This window comes from Phaenicophaeus curvirostris, chromosome 9 (assembly GCF_032191515.1).
Source record: "Phaenicophaeus curvirostris isolate KB17595 chromosome 9, BPBGC_Pcur_1.0, whole genome shotgun sequence".
NCBI classification, from domain to species: domain Eukaryota; kingdom Metazoa; phylum Chordata; class Aves; order Cuculiformes; family Cuculidae; genus Phaenicophaeus; species Phaenicophaeus curvirostris.
In genome coordinates, this window is record NC_091400.1 from 1,968,098 (window position 1) to 1,985,933 (window position 17,836).

General features: G+C 40.0%; 1 protein-coding gene across 4 annotated transcripts in view; it reads right to left on the reverse strand.

Moving 5' to 3' along the window:
- LOC138723838 (VPS10 domain-containing receptor SorCS1) overlaps positions 1 to 17,836 on the reverse strand; it is a 269,305-nt gene that overhangs the window by 65,158 nt on the left and 186,311 nt on the right. For all 4 annotated transcript variants that reach the window (XM_069863214.1, XM_069863216.1, XM_069863215.1 and 1 more), the window contains exons 6-7: positions 12,397 to 12,461; positions 2,617 to 2,735 (exon numbers count right to left, since the gene is read on the reverse strand). In XM_069863214.1, the coding sequence (XP_069719315.1) occupies positions 2,617 to 2,735; positions 12,397 to 12,461 (184 nt within the window). The remainder of the gene's footprint in view (positions 1 to 2,616; positions 2,736 to 12,396; positions 12,462 to 17,836) is intronic.

A 17,836-nucleotide genomic window follows, 5' to 3' on the forward strand; every position in this document is an offset into this window, starting at 1 on the left:
CTGGTTTCACTTGGGCCATTATGCCACCTGCTGACACCACAGCTCTCTGTCTTAACACAAAACAGTTCGTTCTTTGCTGTTTGCAGAGATGCCATGTAGGATATTGGTTAAATCAGCATTTGGTACACATGACACTCGATTCCTACTTCTGTCTCCAACTATGGTTCCTGTGTGGCCCGTGCAAGCCATCATATGAGATCAGCTAAGCACTCACAGCTCCTGAAGGCAAGAGAAGTTCAGTTGATTTGGTATTTCTGTAAATAAGGCCATTTATTTAAGTGATAAATACTGATGGTAAGAACCTTGAAAATGCTAGGTTAGAGCAATGTGAGGTTATATTTCTTACCCCCTATTAAGGGGGAGAAAAAAATAGAAAGAAAAAAACTGTCAATGTTATCTGGCTTCCAGTGTGCTGAAGTATAATCAATGTTTGTAAAGTACTTTGAAATCCTTGGGTGAGGGATACTGAAGAACAAATATTGCAAGAGATTCTCCATGCAGAACTTTGCTTTTATTGCCTTGTATCTGGGTTTACCACAAGTTTTCTTTCGCAGTAAGGGTTTTAAAATGCACTGCAGTAGTTTAAAATGTAAGACACAGAGGCTAGTTTCATAACAGATTAAGTAAAAATTCTTATTCTAAAGCTCTTCAAATTTATTTTTTCTAAGGGAATGCGGCAAAAGTTAGGGGAAGAAAGGCCCGAAGTATGGTTTATGAAAGAGTGTGAGTTTGTAAATAAAACATGGTCTGATAAGAGAAATAAATCCACATTCCCTCACCCTTGTACTTTTGAGCCTACTAATCCTCATTCCAAATGCCTTAGTTGCAGAAAAGCTAGATGGAGATCAAGAAAGGTAGGGAAAGCTAGGGGAGGGTGCTCATGGTATTCGTCTGTTCTTCCAAGCCTTGACTGTCTATTCACCCTCTGAAGAATAGAGCCTGGGATAAAGCAGGGAATAGCATCAGCCTTGCCTTCTATTTAGCTATTCCTTGCCAGGCGGATACATCCAGGTACATATGTAACCACTTGAAGAACCCCATTTGAAATTATCAGCCAACAGTGAATTCACTAACTACTTCTAACACATCAGAGATTGTTTCCAGGGATTACATTATCATTATTTCATACCTGTATGTGTCAATTATTAATGATGGGCAAGTACTAACTCATTCACCTGTTTTATGTTTTTCTGTTTAAGAATCCTAAGAGTTTAAGGATTAAGACGGAAGCTTTCCAAATCCAAATATTACATGATATCTTCTCAAACTGCATTACAAACATGAATGTATAGAGTTGTGCCAAGTCCCATTGGACATAAAGGGGAACATCATAAGAAGCTGCCTCTCCTCACATGCTCCTCCTTACACCATGCAGCTCGTATGGAGGTGGAACAAAGACGAAATCTGACAGCACTGGGAACACTATACAATGGTTTATAGACAGAAAGAGAAATGCAGCAAAATGCAAGGGCTATCCAGATAGGTAAACAATATCCCCAGACTGACTTCAGACAAAGCAAAGGGGGTGGCTCCTCTACAGTGTGTAATAACATCAGGTCAGAACAGAGAAGACTAAGAGTCATGAAGAGTACAAAATCAAGTCATGAGTGATGAAGCAATGAATCAATCAATATACGAAGTGAAATTCCCCAGCTCCTGTGTCATGTGATACAGAAAACCACAGTCGTTCTGAAAGGAGAGGGTATGGCTGAACAGTGATGCTTGGCCCTAATTTCCTTACCATATAAACATTTCATTTATGCCTCAGACACACCAGGCACAAAAGCTATTCTGGAACGCATGTCCCAGATTTATTTGTGGATGATTTAGACTGGTGTTTATGACTGACTTCATTAACTGAAGGTAATTAGCCATCAACTCACCCAATTTAAAATATCAGTCCTCTCTCTTCCCTCCACCCCAACCATTCAGAATATAAACTGTCTGGAAGACCAGTTTAGTCCTAATGATTTCCAGTTGCACGTTCCCTGCCATTCTATTGCTGCTTTTTGTCCTCTTCAGCTGTTATTAAATGGACACTAGCAGCAGCCTAATGAAACCCACAGTAGTTCAGATCTATTCACCAGCTCTCAGCTGGAACACAGCTTGACTAAGTACATCTTATCTTCAGCTTTTCACTACAATCACAACTGAAGCATAACAAAAAAGCCTGATTACTCCTTCTTTTGTTCTTCCTCAAGCCACCCCCCTTTCTCCTTTCTTATTTCCCTCTCATGCTCAAAAAAGCTTTTGTCTACTCCCTTGTAATAGCAGATGAATGACACCTCACTTCAAACTGGGGGGTTAGAACAATAATCCTCCAGTGCTGATGGGATTGAAGGAGTGGCAAAGAGCACTCCAGTACATACTGTGGATGATCTGCACTCTATGAACCTGCAGTGTGTCATAAGGAGATACTGCAGGTAAACTGAACACTATTAGCATTGTAATAAACTGCTACAATACACTCAGCACCTTCATTACTCAGATCTAGTGTTGTCTGATTGGTTAGGAACTAAAAGACATGCATACACATGCAAAGGAATTGAAGATAAAATAATACAGTGTAGATAATATAAAATAATAGAATGAATAAGACAAGAGGGTATTCTGCACCTGAACAAAGGCATAATCATCCTGGACAATCAGAGAGTTATGGTCAATATAGCCTGGAAAGGGTTTGCTGCGAGCGGCTTCACTGCAGTTCTGCATCTTGCAGGTGATGTACTGGGCATCTGAAAGAAAAAGAACAAAATCAAAACATTTATACCCTGAGCACAGACTCTTCCTACTGTCACAAATCTATTTGCTAAGGCAGCATTTCTACTTCCAAGCCTCACGTGACGTGAGGTAACACCATCCATTCAACACACACTTCTTTCCCTTATGCCCTACATGAATCCACCCTTGATTACTTTCTTCCTTCAAATTTCTCCCTTTTTCACCTCCCCCAGCCTCCTATTACTTCTGTTATTCCACCCTACATCAGAAATCATAACTATATATTGCTTTTCTATACCAAGACAGTCGAGCATAGGTGATCTGATTACTTCATGCCACTCTTGTGGTTTCATGCTGGAAGGAGATCAGAGGCAGCATGTGAAAGTGTCACAGCATAATGCTTGTGGCTCAAGTCTGACAGAAATCTAGTCAAGTGTGTATCATTCAGTATTGTTAATGGTTGGACTCGATGATCCGGTGGGTCTCTTCCAACCTGGTGATTCTATGATTCTATGATTGTTATGTGCCCTGCTGAGTTTACTTAGATGCTACCCAGGCTTCAGCTTAATGCAAGGAACTCAGTGATGGAGCAACAGAACTGTGAAGGCAACAAACAGCCCAAGTCCTGCAACTCCTAAAGCAACTGTGGGTCTGAAGAGCTGTGTCTGCACTGAAGGACAGATATTCTCTGTGCTGAGCCTCTACAGTTGCCCTGTCATCCCCATGGTGTATGATTTGCTGCAGAGCATGACAGCTTCTCCATGGTCACACGCTGACTTTCTTTAGAACATGGAAAAGTTCCAGCCCATATACAAGTATAAGGACACTTTCAGAAGACACCCAGCCCATAGTGGTCCCGCTGAGGACCCCTTCCAAACAGCACCTCTGCATTTGTTACAGCACTTAGAGCCTGAAGAGTAATTCAGATGACTTTGGAAAGTAATTCAGACTGCCTCCTGCTAAGGGGTTTTACCTGCTTCTCTGTTGACAGTGTGGGTAGATGCACTCTGACAGACCTGGGCAAACATTCTACAATTTCTTAGAGGCCTTAGCAGTTTCAGTCAGTCATATGTTTCAAAATATATGGTCTACATGCAGCCCTAAAGCCACCTCATCCACTGTCACTGTATGCAATGTCCTAATCGCCTATTATGAAGCATGGCAGGGTGCTTATTTAACAATTTACCACCTGAAGAAAAACAATTTGACTTTCTTCATGGTAACTTGACCTAGAGTACAGAAGAAGAGCCTCAGTATTCAATTTGAGATCTTTCAGATCAATTAAGAAATTATGTTTTGTTTAATAATAAAGATATTTGCAGTAAGAAGGATTTTGGCATTCTAGCATTAACATTTACATGGCAGAAACACTACATGACATTTAATATTAGAACTATTTCTAATCTTTTTCATTGCTGGAGGAGCACAGTCCCATTTTTGATAGAATTACCACCTTCTGACCAAAGAAGTAGCACTTTACACCGAAACAGAAATGGTTGAATTTTTACAATGTCACATTTAATCTTGCTTTTAATTGAAATCTATCATTTAACACGTCTTTCCTTGCTCCTAAGGGCTACTGACTACTGCTCGAAGCAGGCATGCAGGATTACGAACCTTCAGGAAAGTTTGATCAAGGATGATTTTACCCCAGCATTTGCAGAGACCTTGGAATATATAAAGTGGAATATATAATATATATTATTAGTCACTGCAGCTTATAACATTTTACGCTCTTGCAGCTCACTGCAAAACATTAATACAGCCTGGACAGCATGGTCAAAATGCATTTACATTCACAGGGACATGATTTTTTCCACATTAGCCACGAGAGGGCAGGGAACAACATAAATCCCAGCCTGCTTATCCCTGTGAGCTTAGGAAAATGCCCTTTCACAGTTGTTCAGCCCTGTGTCTCTCTGCTCCCAGGAATCAGGGGAACACAGGGTCAGAGATTCTTCCACCACCCAACAGTACTTTGTGTATCTAAGTCTGAATCCACCCTCTTTTAACCTATTAAGAAGAAATGATCCAACAAGACCCAGGCAATGATGGGAGCAACCCCTTAGCCCCAGCGCTCAAGGCTTTGCTGTGACACTGTGCTCCTGCCCTTGACACGGAAATTTTTCACGGAAAGGGTCATTGGGCACTGGAACAGGCTGCACAGGTAGGTGTTTGAGCCACCTTCCCTGGAGGTGTTTAAGGGATGGGTGGACGAGGCGCTGAGGGACATGGTTTAGTGATTGATGGGAATGGTTGGACTCGATGATCCGGTGGGTCTTTTCCAACCTGGTGATTCTATGATTACCCCTTGCCCTATTGCAACACACCTTGCTAAAATGTTTGTCCCCATCTTTCATAAAAGGTCCCTTTAAATATTGAAAGGCCATGATAAGGTCACCCTGGAGTCTTCTCTTCTCCAGACTGAACAACCTGGAGAACAACTCTCTCAGCATTTCTTCATAGAAGGGGGTGCTCCAGCCCTCTGATCATTTTTTGTGACCTTCCTCTGGACCTGCTCAAACAGATCCATGTCTTTCCTCTACTGAGGGCTCAGAGCTGGACACAGTGCTCCAGGTGGGGTCTCTCATTCTGTTTCAAGAAGGTTCCTGAGTCAAATGCCTGGCAATCCTGAACTTTAACAAAGCAGCACCAGTTGAAAAGGCTGGCTGCATTTCCCCCTGAGCTGCTGGCAAGGTTGGGTGGATTTTCTGTTTCCCATTTTGCTTCCTTACCCCTGCCCCCACCCCATACAATACCATTGTTTACTTTTAATTCCACAGGTACACCAGCCATCTGGGAGATGCTAAGAGGAGAATCATAGAATCACCAGGTTGGAAGAGACCCACCTGATCATCAAGTCCAACCATTCCCATCAATCACTAAACCATGTCCCTCAGCACCTCGTCCACCCGTCCCTTAAACCCCTCCAGGGAAGGTGACTCAACCCCATCCCTGGGCAGCCTCTGCCAGTGCCCAATGACACTTCCTGTGATTTTTTTTTCCTAATGTCCAGCCTAAATCTCCCCTGGTGGAGCTTGAGGCCATTCCCTCTCGTCCTGTCCCCTGTCACTTGGGAGAAGAGCCCAGCTCCCTCCTCTCCACAACTTGATTTTAGGTGCCATCTCACTTCCCATGCAAACGTTTTATCTATCCTAAAAGCACAGGGAGGTAGCAGGATGGGTGCTTTTGGGACCAGCCAGCAAAGATGATTAAGAAATCTCCTCCACAAGATATTAAAGAGCAGGCCAGGCTGGCACCCATCAGCAGTGAGCGAAGATTTTTCGATCCTGTTTTAATGGGGGAATGGGAACTATGTTTACTTCTTCTGTGATCACAAGAGTCTGTGCAGTAGTGATTGTACCACTGATGAAGATTTACTAAGGCAATTCCTGTGAACTTTTACAGTGCAGTTCTCCGTGGCTTCAATTCTAAAATGCCAGTAATAGCTACTAAAGGGCAGAGCACTGAAATTTCTTAAGCTAATCTCCCGAACAGTCAAACTCTGAGATGTGCACACCAAGAAAAGCTCCCTTTCCTATGGGAGACGGAAAGAAGGAAAAGCAGGCTTCTTGCAGTGCCTGAAACCCTCTTTTTTCCTAAGGGAAGTTTTGCTGTGCTCACATTAACTCAAAGATTTTGTTTCAGTGCTTGATTCTCATGGACATTTTATGTGATTTCGTTGGCAGAACTTTGTAATTTAGCATTAATTAATGTCAATTAATGTATTCAGTTGCTAAGCTCTGGAATTAATTTCATTAGTTTTCCCACACAGATGTTTTCCCTGCCATAGGTAATTAGGACTCTATGCTTTTCATTTCCAGAACTCTCACCTCCAACAACAGCTGCTGTTTTTAATATACAACAACAAAGTCATGCTGTGCCTGGAGAGAAGAACATAGCAACTCCCAGCTTTTTACACTCCGGGATACTTTGATTTTGACAGGTTTAGACACCTAGAGTAGGATTCTTCTTGGGGAATGGCAGCTATTTCTAAAGAGGAAGCAAGGAAAGTCACAGAACATAAGAATGGAGGAGACATCTTGTAAGAGACACCTCTGACAAAATTAATCTATTTCAGTGGTGAAAGAGAATTGCAAATGTTAACACATACTAAAAGTTACGAGCCGGGGGGGACTCTCTGCCATGAAATATTTTAGTCTTTTCTGTTTAGCTTGAGCTCCATGCTAATAACGTTCTCAAAGGAAATGCATTCAGCCTGGCCCAGAGATATTTCTTGGCTCAGTTGGTGGAGATGGAAAGTCGTTGATGGTTACTGGGGGTTGGTGAGCCTCTACAAAAGCACAGGGGAGAGTTTCAAACCCCTTCCTAAAGCAGATTGCGACTTTCTTCAGGATACTTTGCTGCCAAGTGCTATTTTGGACAACAGATCAAACACTAATAGCCCCTGCTTTCTAATCTAATCTTTCAAAAACCTTATTTGACCACAAGGAGAGTCAGAGAAAATATTCACTGTACTCACTGCAGATGTATTTTTTCTGTTTTTCTTGTCATTAGTGCATTGAGGAATGTGTCTTTCTCTCTACAAATAAATCCACTAAGGACATACCAGGAGTTTATACAATGAGCACCCACATAATCTATAATTTGCTTGTCTTCCAGATTTACAATGGAGTATCCCTGTTCATTACTGAGCAGCTTAGACATTAGGGATAGTTTCTGCTTTTGAAGGATGACTGGTGTCCTGTAACTAATGAAACATAAGAACATGGTAGTAACATACCTCGTTTAAAGACCCAGGCCTTTAGCCCCTCTCCAACTGTGACTAATAACAGAAGCCTAGAAAAGGTTATAAGACTTGTATCTTGGTACTTCAGGTACACCTTCAGCATCCCTAGCCTCCCGTGGCAATGAGTTCCACAATTTAACTAAGTGTCCTCCCATATTTTAATCTTTCTAATCCTTTTTCTGAGAAGCACGCAAAATGACCGTTCTTTATCCATTTCCATCTGGTATGAATGTTGATTTGTGAAACGTTTATGACACGGGAACATATTCACAACTCTCCAGGACTCAGTAACTGCAAAGAAATTAACCGATAATGAAGATGAGTGAAATCAAGTCATCCCATTTACTATTATAACTACTCACAAATCTGTTTTTATCCTGCTGCTATTCTTTCTTCCCTGCATGTCAGATTCAGGAATCTTTCTTTACACTGGGAAATACATCCTCTGCCATCTCTGGTATAAAGATACAATTAGACAAACTAACAGATGTCATTCTCCCAGACACACACTAATCATCACCAGAAAAAAATGCTAATCATGATTAGGAAAATATCACTTCACAGGTTTAGGACACTATGGGAATTAATTCACCAATCTAGCTATGTCAGCAAAGGATTGTCAGACTAGATTGCAAACTTGTTTTTTCCACAGCAGTGATTATTTTATTCTTCCCAGCAATGTTCTGCGAAAACAGAAATTAAAGTCCTAACACAACTTTGTGGTTCACACCTGATTGGCCAGATTCTCGGTCCCTGCTGATCAGCAAGCAGAGCATGCCTGCTGACCCCAGGTGAGGCTTTGGTCTTACCTGAAATCACAGTAGAACCTGAATTACCCATCAACAAGAAAGCTGCTGTGTAAATCAGGTCAGCAAAAGAAAAGCAAAGGAAACAAAAGTGCTTTTTAAATATCAGGAGCTCTCTAGATTTTTAGCAGCACATAAGAAAACCCCTTAGCTTCTTTCATCCACACTTTAAAAAACAAAATAATCACATAAATTAAGATTTTTTTCCCCAAATCAATTGGCATCAATCTATGTGGATGAATATCTCATAAATGTAATAGTTGGTTTTCTTGACTTGCATCAACAGAAACTGTCACTTAATCTTCCTCTGAGTCAGCTCTGCCATTCTCTAGAGGGCCAGTTGGTTCCCAGTTAGTCTCCCAACCACCTGGTAGCAATCCATCTTTCTAATTCTCACTAAGAGTCTGGATTCTTTAGTGGGTATCACCTGAATAAAAATTACTTACCACACCAATTAGCCTAAAACAGGCCTTACTCTCTCTCCCTAGCTCCAATCAGATAAGCCCCTTAATTAAGGATCTTTCAAGACTTGCATATTCTTTGCAAACCTAAACCCCACATATTATTATGTTTATACAACTTCTGAAAGCTCTTCGAGCTGCATTTAGGCAAACCTAGATGTAACTTTCACTAGTCAGTCAGCCAGCTAAGTATGGTGGTGAATGCAACAAAGAGAAGCTTATCGTGTGGTTAAGAACTGTAGGGGATTAATTGCCTTACTGGGGAGTTGACATGAAACCAGGCAAAATAAAAAAAAATCACAATTCCTACTGACTTTGCCAGCTCACCTTTGATCCTGTTCCAAAATCAAAGTGGAACACCAGGGACACCCAAGTGTACAAATGGAAATGTGAGATAAGGTTTATATGAACTTCTTCCAACCAGAAAAATCAGTTTTACCACTGTGCTCTCAATCCCAGCTTGATTCAGATTGGGCCTAAAGCCTTTAAAAAATAAACCCATCACATTTGACAAGATGAAAAATTGCTTAGTTCTCGCCAAAATTTATACAACAGGATTAAAAACACGAATGGCAATGATTAGCCCTGCAAATCTGTCTCCATTAATACAACTAAACTGCACAGTGTGTACACTCAGTTTGTTTATTACTACCTGCACCCTAGTTTGATAAGACATAGTGTGTTCAGCGGTCCAGATTTTTCTGGATCCTGAGGGAAAAAAGAAGCAGGCAGAATGTGTGCTCAGGTACAACATTGCTAGCCAGATCCTCAGTAGGTATAAATCAACATGCCACTGAAGTTATACTGATTTATGCTTGCTAAGAGACTCCTATTTTAGTCCTTGTAAACCTTTTGCATTATGTATATAAACACAATAAATAAAACGCACAGACAGACCATAATCAGGGAACAGGGAGAGAGTTATTGGTGTTCTAATAAGGAAAGCCCGATAATAAGGGTTGTTGCTGATAGATGTTCTCAAACAACCCTGCCATGGAGATGGGCTAACACCATACTTTGCTGACATTTCTACTTCTTCTCACCTAAAGCTGCACTTGTACTACTCAGCTACTGTTGGAAAAGACGCTAGCACAAGAATGAGGTACTTTTTCTTAGTTGTACTTAGTTCAGCAGGTTTTTGCATAGCCCTTATATTTCTGCTTCAGGATCTTTTATTTTATTCTTCAGATTGTGTGTTTGTTTCCACACCACTCACCTTTCTTTCTTCTTTCTTCCTGACTTGTTTTGGCAAGTCTACCTTCTTGAATTGAATTTTTACTCTTGATTAACTCTCAAAAGAGATACTCCAAACAAGGTATAAATAAGTAAATACAAGAACATTACAAAAAAGCCACTAAAAAAACTGATAAAAAGTATTTGCAAATTACTTTAATCTTGAAAGAAAGGTGTCTTTCTCACTTAAGCACATTTCTCTCCTTCACCTCACTGGCAGTGAAACTTCTTCAATCTAGAGAAGAAAGGTGTGTTTATCCACTGCAGGGTCGTGGTTACTTTGTCCAGAAACAGGAGACTAATTTAGTACTTAGAAAAAAGCTCTAGTAGAGATCTGAATATACCAAGCTGGTCATGGAGTAACAAACCATTTGGACACTAGTAGCTTGTCTCAGTCTCAAAATCCTGTGACCTGCAGTGTTACTGGATGCCTTCTGGCAATAAATGCTGCGATATATTCCTATGTTAGTGCTTCCAGCTACTCACTTTAGTCCTCTGCCAGAGACCAACGCTTCCTGGAACAATGGGCAAAACAGAGCATAAACTAACAGAAAATCCAATACGTTTTCTTATATTGGCAGTGAGCTGGGTGCCTCCTGACTCATGAGTGGAAATTTCTTAGTGTTTGCGAGAGGGTTCACCACTGGCAGAAGGTTTGACATCACCATTATATTTACGTCAGTAGTTCTGTTGCTGCCTAAATATAAAAACTTAAGTTGTGCTGCCTCGTAACTAACCCAATAGAATCACCGGGTAGAGCTCAGCTGATGAGCAATAATTTCTTATTCCACAATTCTTTACAATTCTTTACTAATACATCTGACTATTCAGTAAAGCCAGTTTCATCTACCTGTTTTTTGGTTTCCACCTCAGGAGCTATAACAAAGCTCACTAATTTGTAAAGCACTCAAGAAGTCCTCTGCAGGAATTTCCTACAGCTGTGCAAAATGTTATGATAGAACAAGAATTCAAACAAGACCATCCATGGCATTTGGAGCATGGCACTTTCTCTGATAAACATCCTTAAAACCATCACCAGAACATCGCTCCTTAAACATCAATAACAACACTTTAAATTCTTAATGGTTTATTACAGTAACATTTCGTGCTGAAATTGATGTTGTCCTTTTAGAAAATTTCATTCGTATTTGGCATGTCCCAAGAAATAGAAAGCCTCATGCTCCCAGCCTTGTGGCCATCTTCAGCTAAGTGAAATCGATAGGGGAAACAAGAATCAGAGATCACAAATGATAAGAAATAGAAATAATACACTCTTCCGTTTTTACTAGTCTTGCATGTCTTGAAATGGAAAAGCCTTTAAAATGTTATGGTATCTATCACAACTGTTTCTTTTCAAAATTCATCTTCCAAAAAATTCTCTTTCATGCTAAATTTCAGTGAGTGAAAAAAACAACTACGTTACAGTTACTTTTTCAGGCAATGTTTAAGATTCTGGTGACATAACACATATTTTAAGTAACACCACTATGTTCAGGGATACAATTCCAGGGAGAATTTTCTCCATCTCTGAAGGAAATTGACTGCATCATTAATAATTATATATTGCAAATGGTAAAATCTACATGTTACGTTGCAGCAAAGCTGCTATTTACCAAGGAAAAAATATGGAAATACAATGATGAGATGTATGGCAGCAAGGTGGTCGATATATTGCCTGTCTGAGGCATCTAGCCTTGTGGAAATGAAATCTGTGGAGGATGGTCTACAAAGGCAGTGGAGCTCAAAGATAAGCTTTGAGGCGGGTGGAGAAAAGGCCAGTGGGTGGCTTAGGGTGCCTGGGAGAATTCACAGCCAATTAGGAGAATATTTTGGAGTTACAGGCTTCTGGAAAGGAGAAAAGCACCTCAAGAGGCAAAGCAGTGAGGGAGAGGAGCTGATGAAAGTGAAGGACAATGACAGGACAAGCAATAAAAGGGAAGAATGTACTTAGTCTGGTCATTAATAGGATTAAAGTGTGAGAGAAATGAGATTTTCAAAGGTAGCACCTTAGGCAGAGTATCCCTGCTCCGTTAAAACCATAAAGCTATGAACAATGTGATAATAGATACTGTGTCAAACAACAGCTGCTACACTCTCTGACCCAGGAGCTTCTCTCCAGTGCCACTTTCTTATGAACCAAAATAATGTTTTATAAAGAAAAGCGCTGTATAAACTAACTCCAATTACTAGCTATTACCTATTCTTCCTTACCATGATCTCAGCTCCTTTCACAGACTGTTAATCTCAACATTTTCCCTAGCTGAAATGACTTCTCTTTTGACACACTTGCTCTGGAACAGTCAGACCCTCGTATTAAATAATTGACTTGCTAAAGAGAAGTCAGATTTCCATCGTGACATTGTGTAGTTAAAAGAATATGAGGGCAGTCCAGAATACCACAATATTTGGAAGTTGAGGTACTTACGACCATCCACTGTCTTTGCCTCTAGGTGCACAAGATCAGGCTCTCTACCAGACCCCATCATAGACCTGTAAAAGATAGATTGATGCAAAGGTGTTAAAAACAACGGACAATCATGAATGTTTGAGATATTAACTCCACAGGAGACCCTAATTTGCTGGATATAAATTCATACTCATAGGTAAGAGCTGATAATCTTGAAAACTTTGTGGAATTTTCCCTAAAATAAACTTGAAATTTTGAAACAAATTCGACCATTTTATCAAATCAATGCTATTGTACTTATAAGTTCTCTATTTCTGACCCCTTTATTTGATTTCTTTGCCCCTGGAGATTTGTTTCTGTTCTTGTTGGCACTTGACATTTTTATGTACCTCCTAGATTAGTCAGAGGGATGCATTTCAGTTCTTGGTGGGATACAGAATATTTTAATTGATGGAATAATAGTGTTTGCCAGCATACTAATTATAGTTGTTCCTTTATATTGGACATTTTATGCACATTTGCTTAATTGGCACTCTTAATGACCAACATTTCCTCATTAATTAAGAAATTTAAAAACTCCATTTCATCCTGAGACATTTTATCACTTCTGATCTAATGAAAACAATGTTCCATTAATAAAAGAAATGTCATATTGACTTAGAAAATGACTGTTCACTCTGTATTAACATGCAGCAACATAAAGACAACGCAAATCAGGGGATTGTGGACTCAAGCTTTGCTTCCATTGTTGAGCTTCCCCTGAATTGGCACTGAGGTCTTCAACAACTCCTGAGATGGTCCAAATGGCCAGTGGTTTGATGGACAAGCTGAATTACGGCTATGTGCCAATCCCATTGCACAGCAGCCCCAGCAGCATCTCTGACAATCAGTCTTATTCCTCATCTTGGTCCTATTATCCAAGTCAAAATCGTAGATTAAGGCTAAGGGTTAAACAACCAGTTTCTTGTTAGCTGCCTGACCTCTAAGTTAATGGATGCAAGAGGGAAGAGAAACATTCATTTCCAGTGATAGACAAATTAGATGCTGTTCAGCTCAAAGCCTCATTATTTTTCAGGAAATCAAAAGTAAGGTTCAAACAGTGATTTAGACCTTAATTCAGTTCCCACTGACTGCAATCAGAGGCAGCTCCAGCCCTTAATCATCATGTGCATTCACTAATAACCATTATAAAAATGTTAACAATAACAAGACTACTTGTGTCCTGATTAATCCCTAGCTTTGCTTGACAAAATCTGTAACAATTTTCTGGCTAGATTTTTTGTTCTTCTTCACTAGGGACTGGAAGTTTCAGAAAAGACTCAGAGCCAGCACTGATTTCACCTATCCTCCATTTTTAATAACTTTTGTAGCAAAGTTTTTCTCCTAAACATTCAACTTCAATTTAAAAAAACCCCTCTGCTTCCTGATAATTGACACCAAGGGAGTGGGAGGGGAGTAATTCCTACGGCATTTTTCCTTTGCATGCCATCATCAGCAGATTTAGGGCCACAATCACAGAATCACAGAATAACCAGGTTGGAAGAGACCCACTGGATCATCGAGTCCAACCATTAATGCTGGGTCTGCTAGTTACAATTCAGTTCAAGATAGATAAATGACAAACAGCTCTAAAACACTGCATAAGGACTAAGTCTATATTCTGGCATATCTCCTTTCTATTCTTGTTTATTCAAGTGGGCTTCAAGCACACCTGGAACTGGGCTATTGCAGAAGACAGAGTACAGTTCTGTCAGTGCTTTCCTCCTTCTGACCTCACACAGTCACATCCAGTCTCCACAGAAACAAGGATTATACTCCATAGATTTGGACACCTTTTCTCTTCGAGACGCATAACAATGGTATTCATCCAGCAAAGAACTTGTTGCCCCAGTTAAAGCCTGAGTCTACAATCAGCTACTTTGTGAATTTCCTCCTCACAGTGCTATTTTGATCCAATGAAACACCTCTATTGCATCTTCTCAGGCAAAGACAGCTAATTCAAAATGAGGTGTCTAACTGATGGATGGGAAGAGATCGTCACCAGTGTTTTTACTTGTAATATGAGCCATAATTTATATCAAACTTTTAAACGTCTTAGGAGCAGCGTGTAAATATCTGGACCCACCAAGCCCTGAAAGTTAGAAGGCTACAGACGCAGTGACCTGCACATTACTTAGTCTCACTCTACAACAGCCAGTGTTGGGACTGCAGAAGCTTTAGCTCAAGGTAGAATTAAGTCATCAATTGTCTCAAGGATGTACAGAACAAGGGTGGCTGAAACATGACTGGTGATAAACATGATTCATCTACTTGAGGGCTTCCTTTCTGTTGATATCTCCTAACCCCTGCAAATTAGAAAAAGTGATGACAAACAAAGATGAAAACTAAGGCTCGGAGAATCTAAGGGAGTTCCCAAAGTCAAACAGGACATTTGAGTTAGAGGAAAAAACCATATCCAGGTCTTCCTATCTGCTAGATCTCTATTCCTACCTTAGAAAACACACATTCCATTGCTTTGATATACAATAGGTTTAATTTACTTGTGACAGCACAAGGTCACAATCAGGCCCATAATATTAAATGATAACACAAACAATCAGTCAAAGGACGTGGGAAATACAAATACATGTTTGTTCAAATTAATATTAGCTGTGCACAGCTGATATCCAGAAACATATCAATCTCATTTGAATTCTGCTGAAAGCTTACTGACCAGAATTTTTTAATGTCACATTTTTCTTGTTTCATGCTGTCTTTTTCTATAGCAGCCCTATGATATTTCTTTATATGTCCCTCCATACCACTTGAAAAGCCTCATAAAGTAAAATTCATCTTACCCAGTTACACACTATAGATATTTAACTCTGAGCTAATCAGACTCAATTCTCTTTGCAGGCAGTGAGGAGAAACAGGCAATTTTGCACTATGGATCATCTGAGTGGTCTTAGATATGATGTAATGAGAAGACAAATTTTATCCTAGAAAGTCCTGTTTCTCTCCATAGAATGTAGGATGCCCAGACACCTACATTACAGGCACCCACATGTGATCACATAGAGGTCCCAAAGCAGAGAACATAATAGACTTGAAATATGTTTATAACCTACATTTAAAAACATGAATTGCAGACAAACTATAGATTGTAAGTAAAGGGGAAAGAGAATATCTTGTACTACTTTCTTTCTGGGAGAATAACGTTTTATACAGTTTACCTCAGCTTTATTATTTACGACATGCCATGGAAAAGGCTAGGAGGCATTCCAAAATACAATATTGACCACATGAGCATATACAGGAGATGAATACCATGCTCTTGGTTGCACTGCACCTGAGAACATGCATTCTGTAGGAAGACAAGACATACCCTTTTACATGCATTAGACAATCAGTTCCTAAAGAATCTACTGGAAGCAAGGTGTTAGGAACTGTGGAATATACATCAGAAATCTTAAATTTTCATTATGTCAACCAGATGTATCACAAGGTTACTGAGCACCCAGATACACTATTAGTGGGTTTTCTAGGCTTTTTCATTTGGCTGAGGAAAAAAATAATCCTCCTTAGAAGCTGAGGTGGACAATACAATTCTACAAGCCTGAGTGCTATTAAGTAACAGGGTTAAAAGTATGAAACAAAACAAACAAAACCCAATGGATCACAAAGAAATTCTAGTCGTGACTGATAATGGGATTTGAAGGTTCTTATCAAAACCAGCAGGACCAATAAATATAAGCTTCACACATGGAAGAGGAAACTACATGCTGGATTTGCCCTACATGACACCAAAGCCTCAAACTCAGTGTTTCTAACTTGATACAACTGCCCACTCTCCTTTATTACCTTTTGTGCACTGGGTCAATGCAGGCTGGTCAATGTACATTTCACAAGCTAAACAAGGAAAACCGCTGTGCATCCAAGAGCTTATAAACCAAGCACCCTGCAAAGAACAGGGGTACAGAAGAACAACACTTCAGGACCCAGTCAATTACCGATTTCTCTCAGAAATTTCTCTAAAAATAAAGAGCAGTCCAAAACTTTGCCATGCCCTATTCTTAGCAACTTCTGTTAGCTATGCTGGCAGCACTTTCTTCTCATATTTTTTCAATTCTCTTATTCCCTTTCAGAATCCATTCTCAAAGACCAATCACTTGTATATCCACAAATTTTTCTTCTTGCCATGGTCTGTATTTTCACTTTATGGTAAAATGCCAGCATGCCCTTTGTTTGTCCTTTTAATCTCAGGTTTTCTGTAATACTCCCTGAAATTTCAGTACAGCAAGGATATGCTTGCAGCACTTTCTGCTGAATGGTGCCTATTGTATTTTTGCAATTAGCTTTTTGTGTTTTGTTGGTACAATTGTCTTAATGTTTGGAAAAAAAAAAGGAAAACAGAAAAAAAAAAGTCTTTCGGGAAAATGAGGTTTGAAAAAAGCCAAGGAGAGTACAAGGCAGTGACACCCCTGCCTTTAGGCAGGAGGTGCTCACATTATGGAAAATGTAGGACTCCCCGTGTCCTATTACAAAGTTGCTTCCTAAAATTTTAATCATCATCAAGCCTGCTAAGTAGTCTGCACTTGAGAGCTTTGCAAATCAATATCAGTGCCTGCAGCTCAGTAATTGCTCTGAATGCAGATTCTACATCCACCGTGAGAAGCAGCACAGGGAAAAGACCCCACATCATCCTCTGGTTTAGAGCTACACTGAACTGAACAAAAGCAGCCTGGCACTGCCCATTGCACAGTAAATGCTAGCTGGCATATTTCTGTAGTGACCAACCCCTTGCCATCTCTCTCTCTCTGAAACATTTCTAAAACCTTGGCTTCCTTCTATAAGCTCTTCTGAGCCAAGGAAATTCAATAGAGACCCTGTTATCCTGGAGTTTCCACCTCTTCTATGTTTTTGCACTTTTAGTGCAAATAAATTGTTTATGGATACTGGGAAATGATGAGGCTTGTAAGGCAGTCAGACCACTCAGAACTGGAAAAAGGCATCATTGTGAAGACAGCAAAAGCTTCCACTGAGTGCACTTAATTTCAAACTGCCATTTTTTCATAATCAAAAGACTTGAAGGACCAGACAATAAGGGCTCCATCTCAAGGGTTGGTGCCTTCTTGAAAGTAGCTTTGGGTGCCTTTGTTTTGGACACTTGACTCCAGACACAATTGTACCATACCTGGGACTACACGCATCAAGAAACTGTATGGCAGAATTTTCATACGTATTCCTTATGCCACACATCCTCACAGCAGCCAAAACCAAAGGTCCATTAAGCTAAGCAATAACAGACAACATTATTTTATAGAATCTTCAATACAAATGGCTCAGAATGAAGGACTGGAAGAACAGAAATGCTTCTGTGCTCTTTTCACATACAAAAGCAGTAAAAATATTGTTCTTTCTTAATGGCAGATAAATAAAATAATAGGCTCTATTAAGGCTGGTGGAATGAGATCCATAT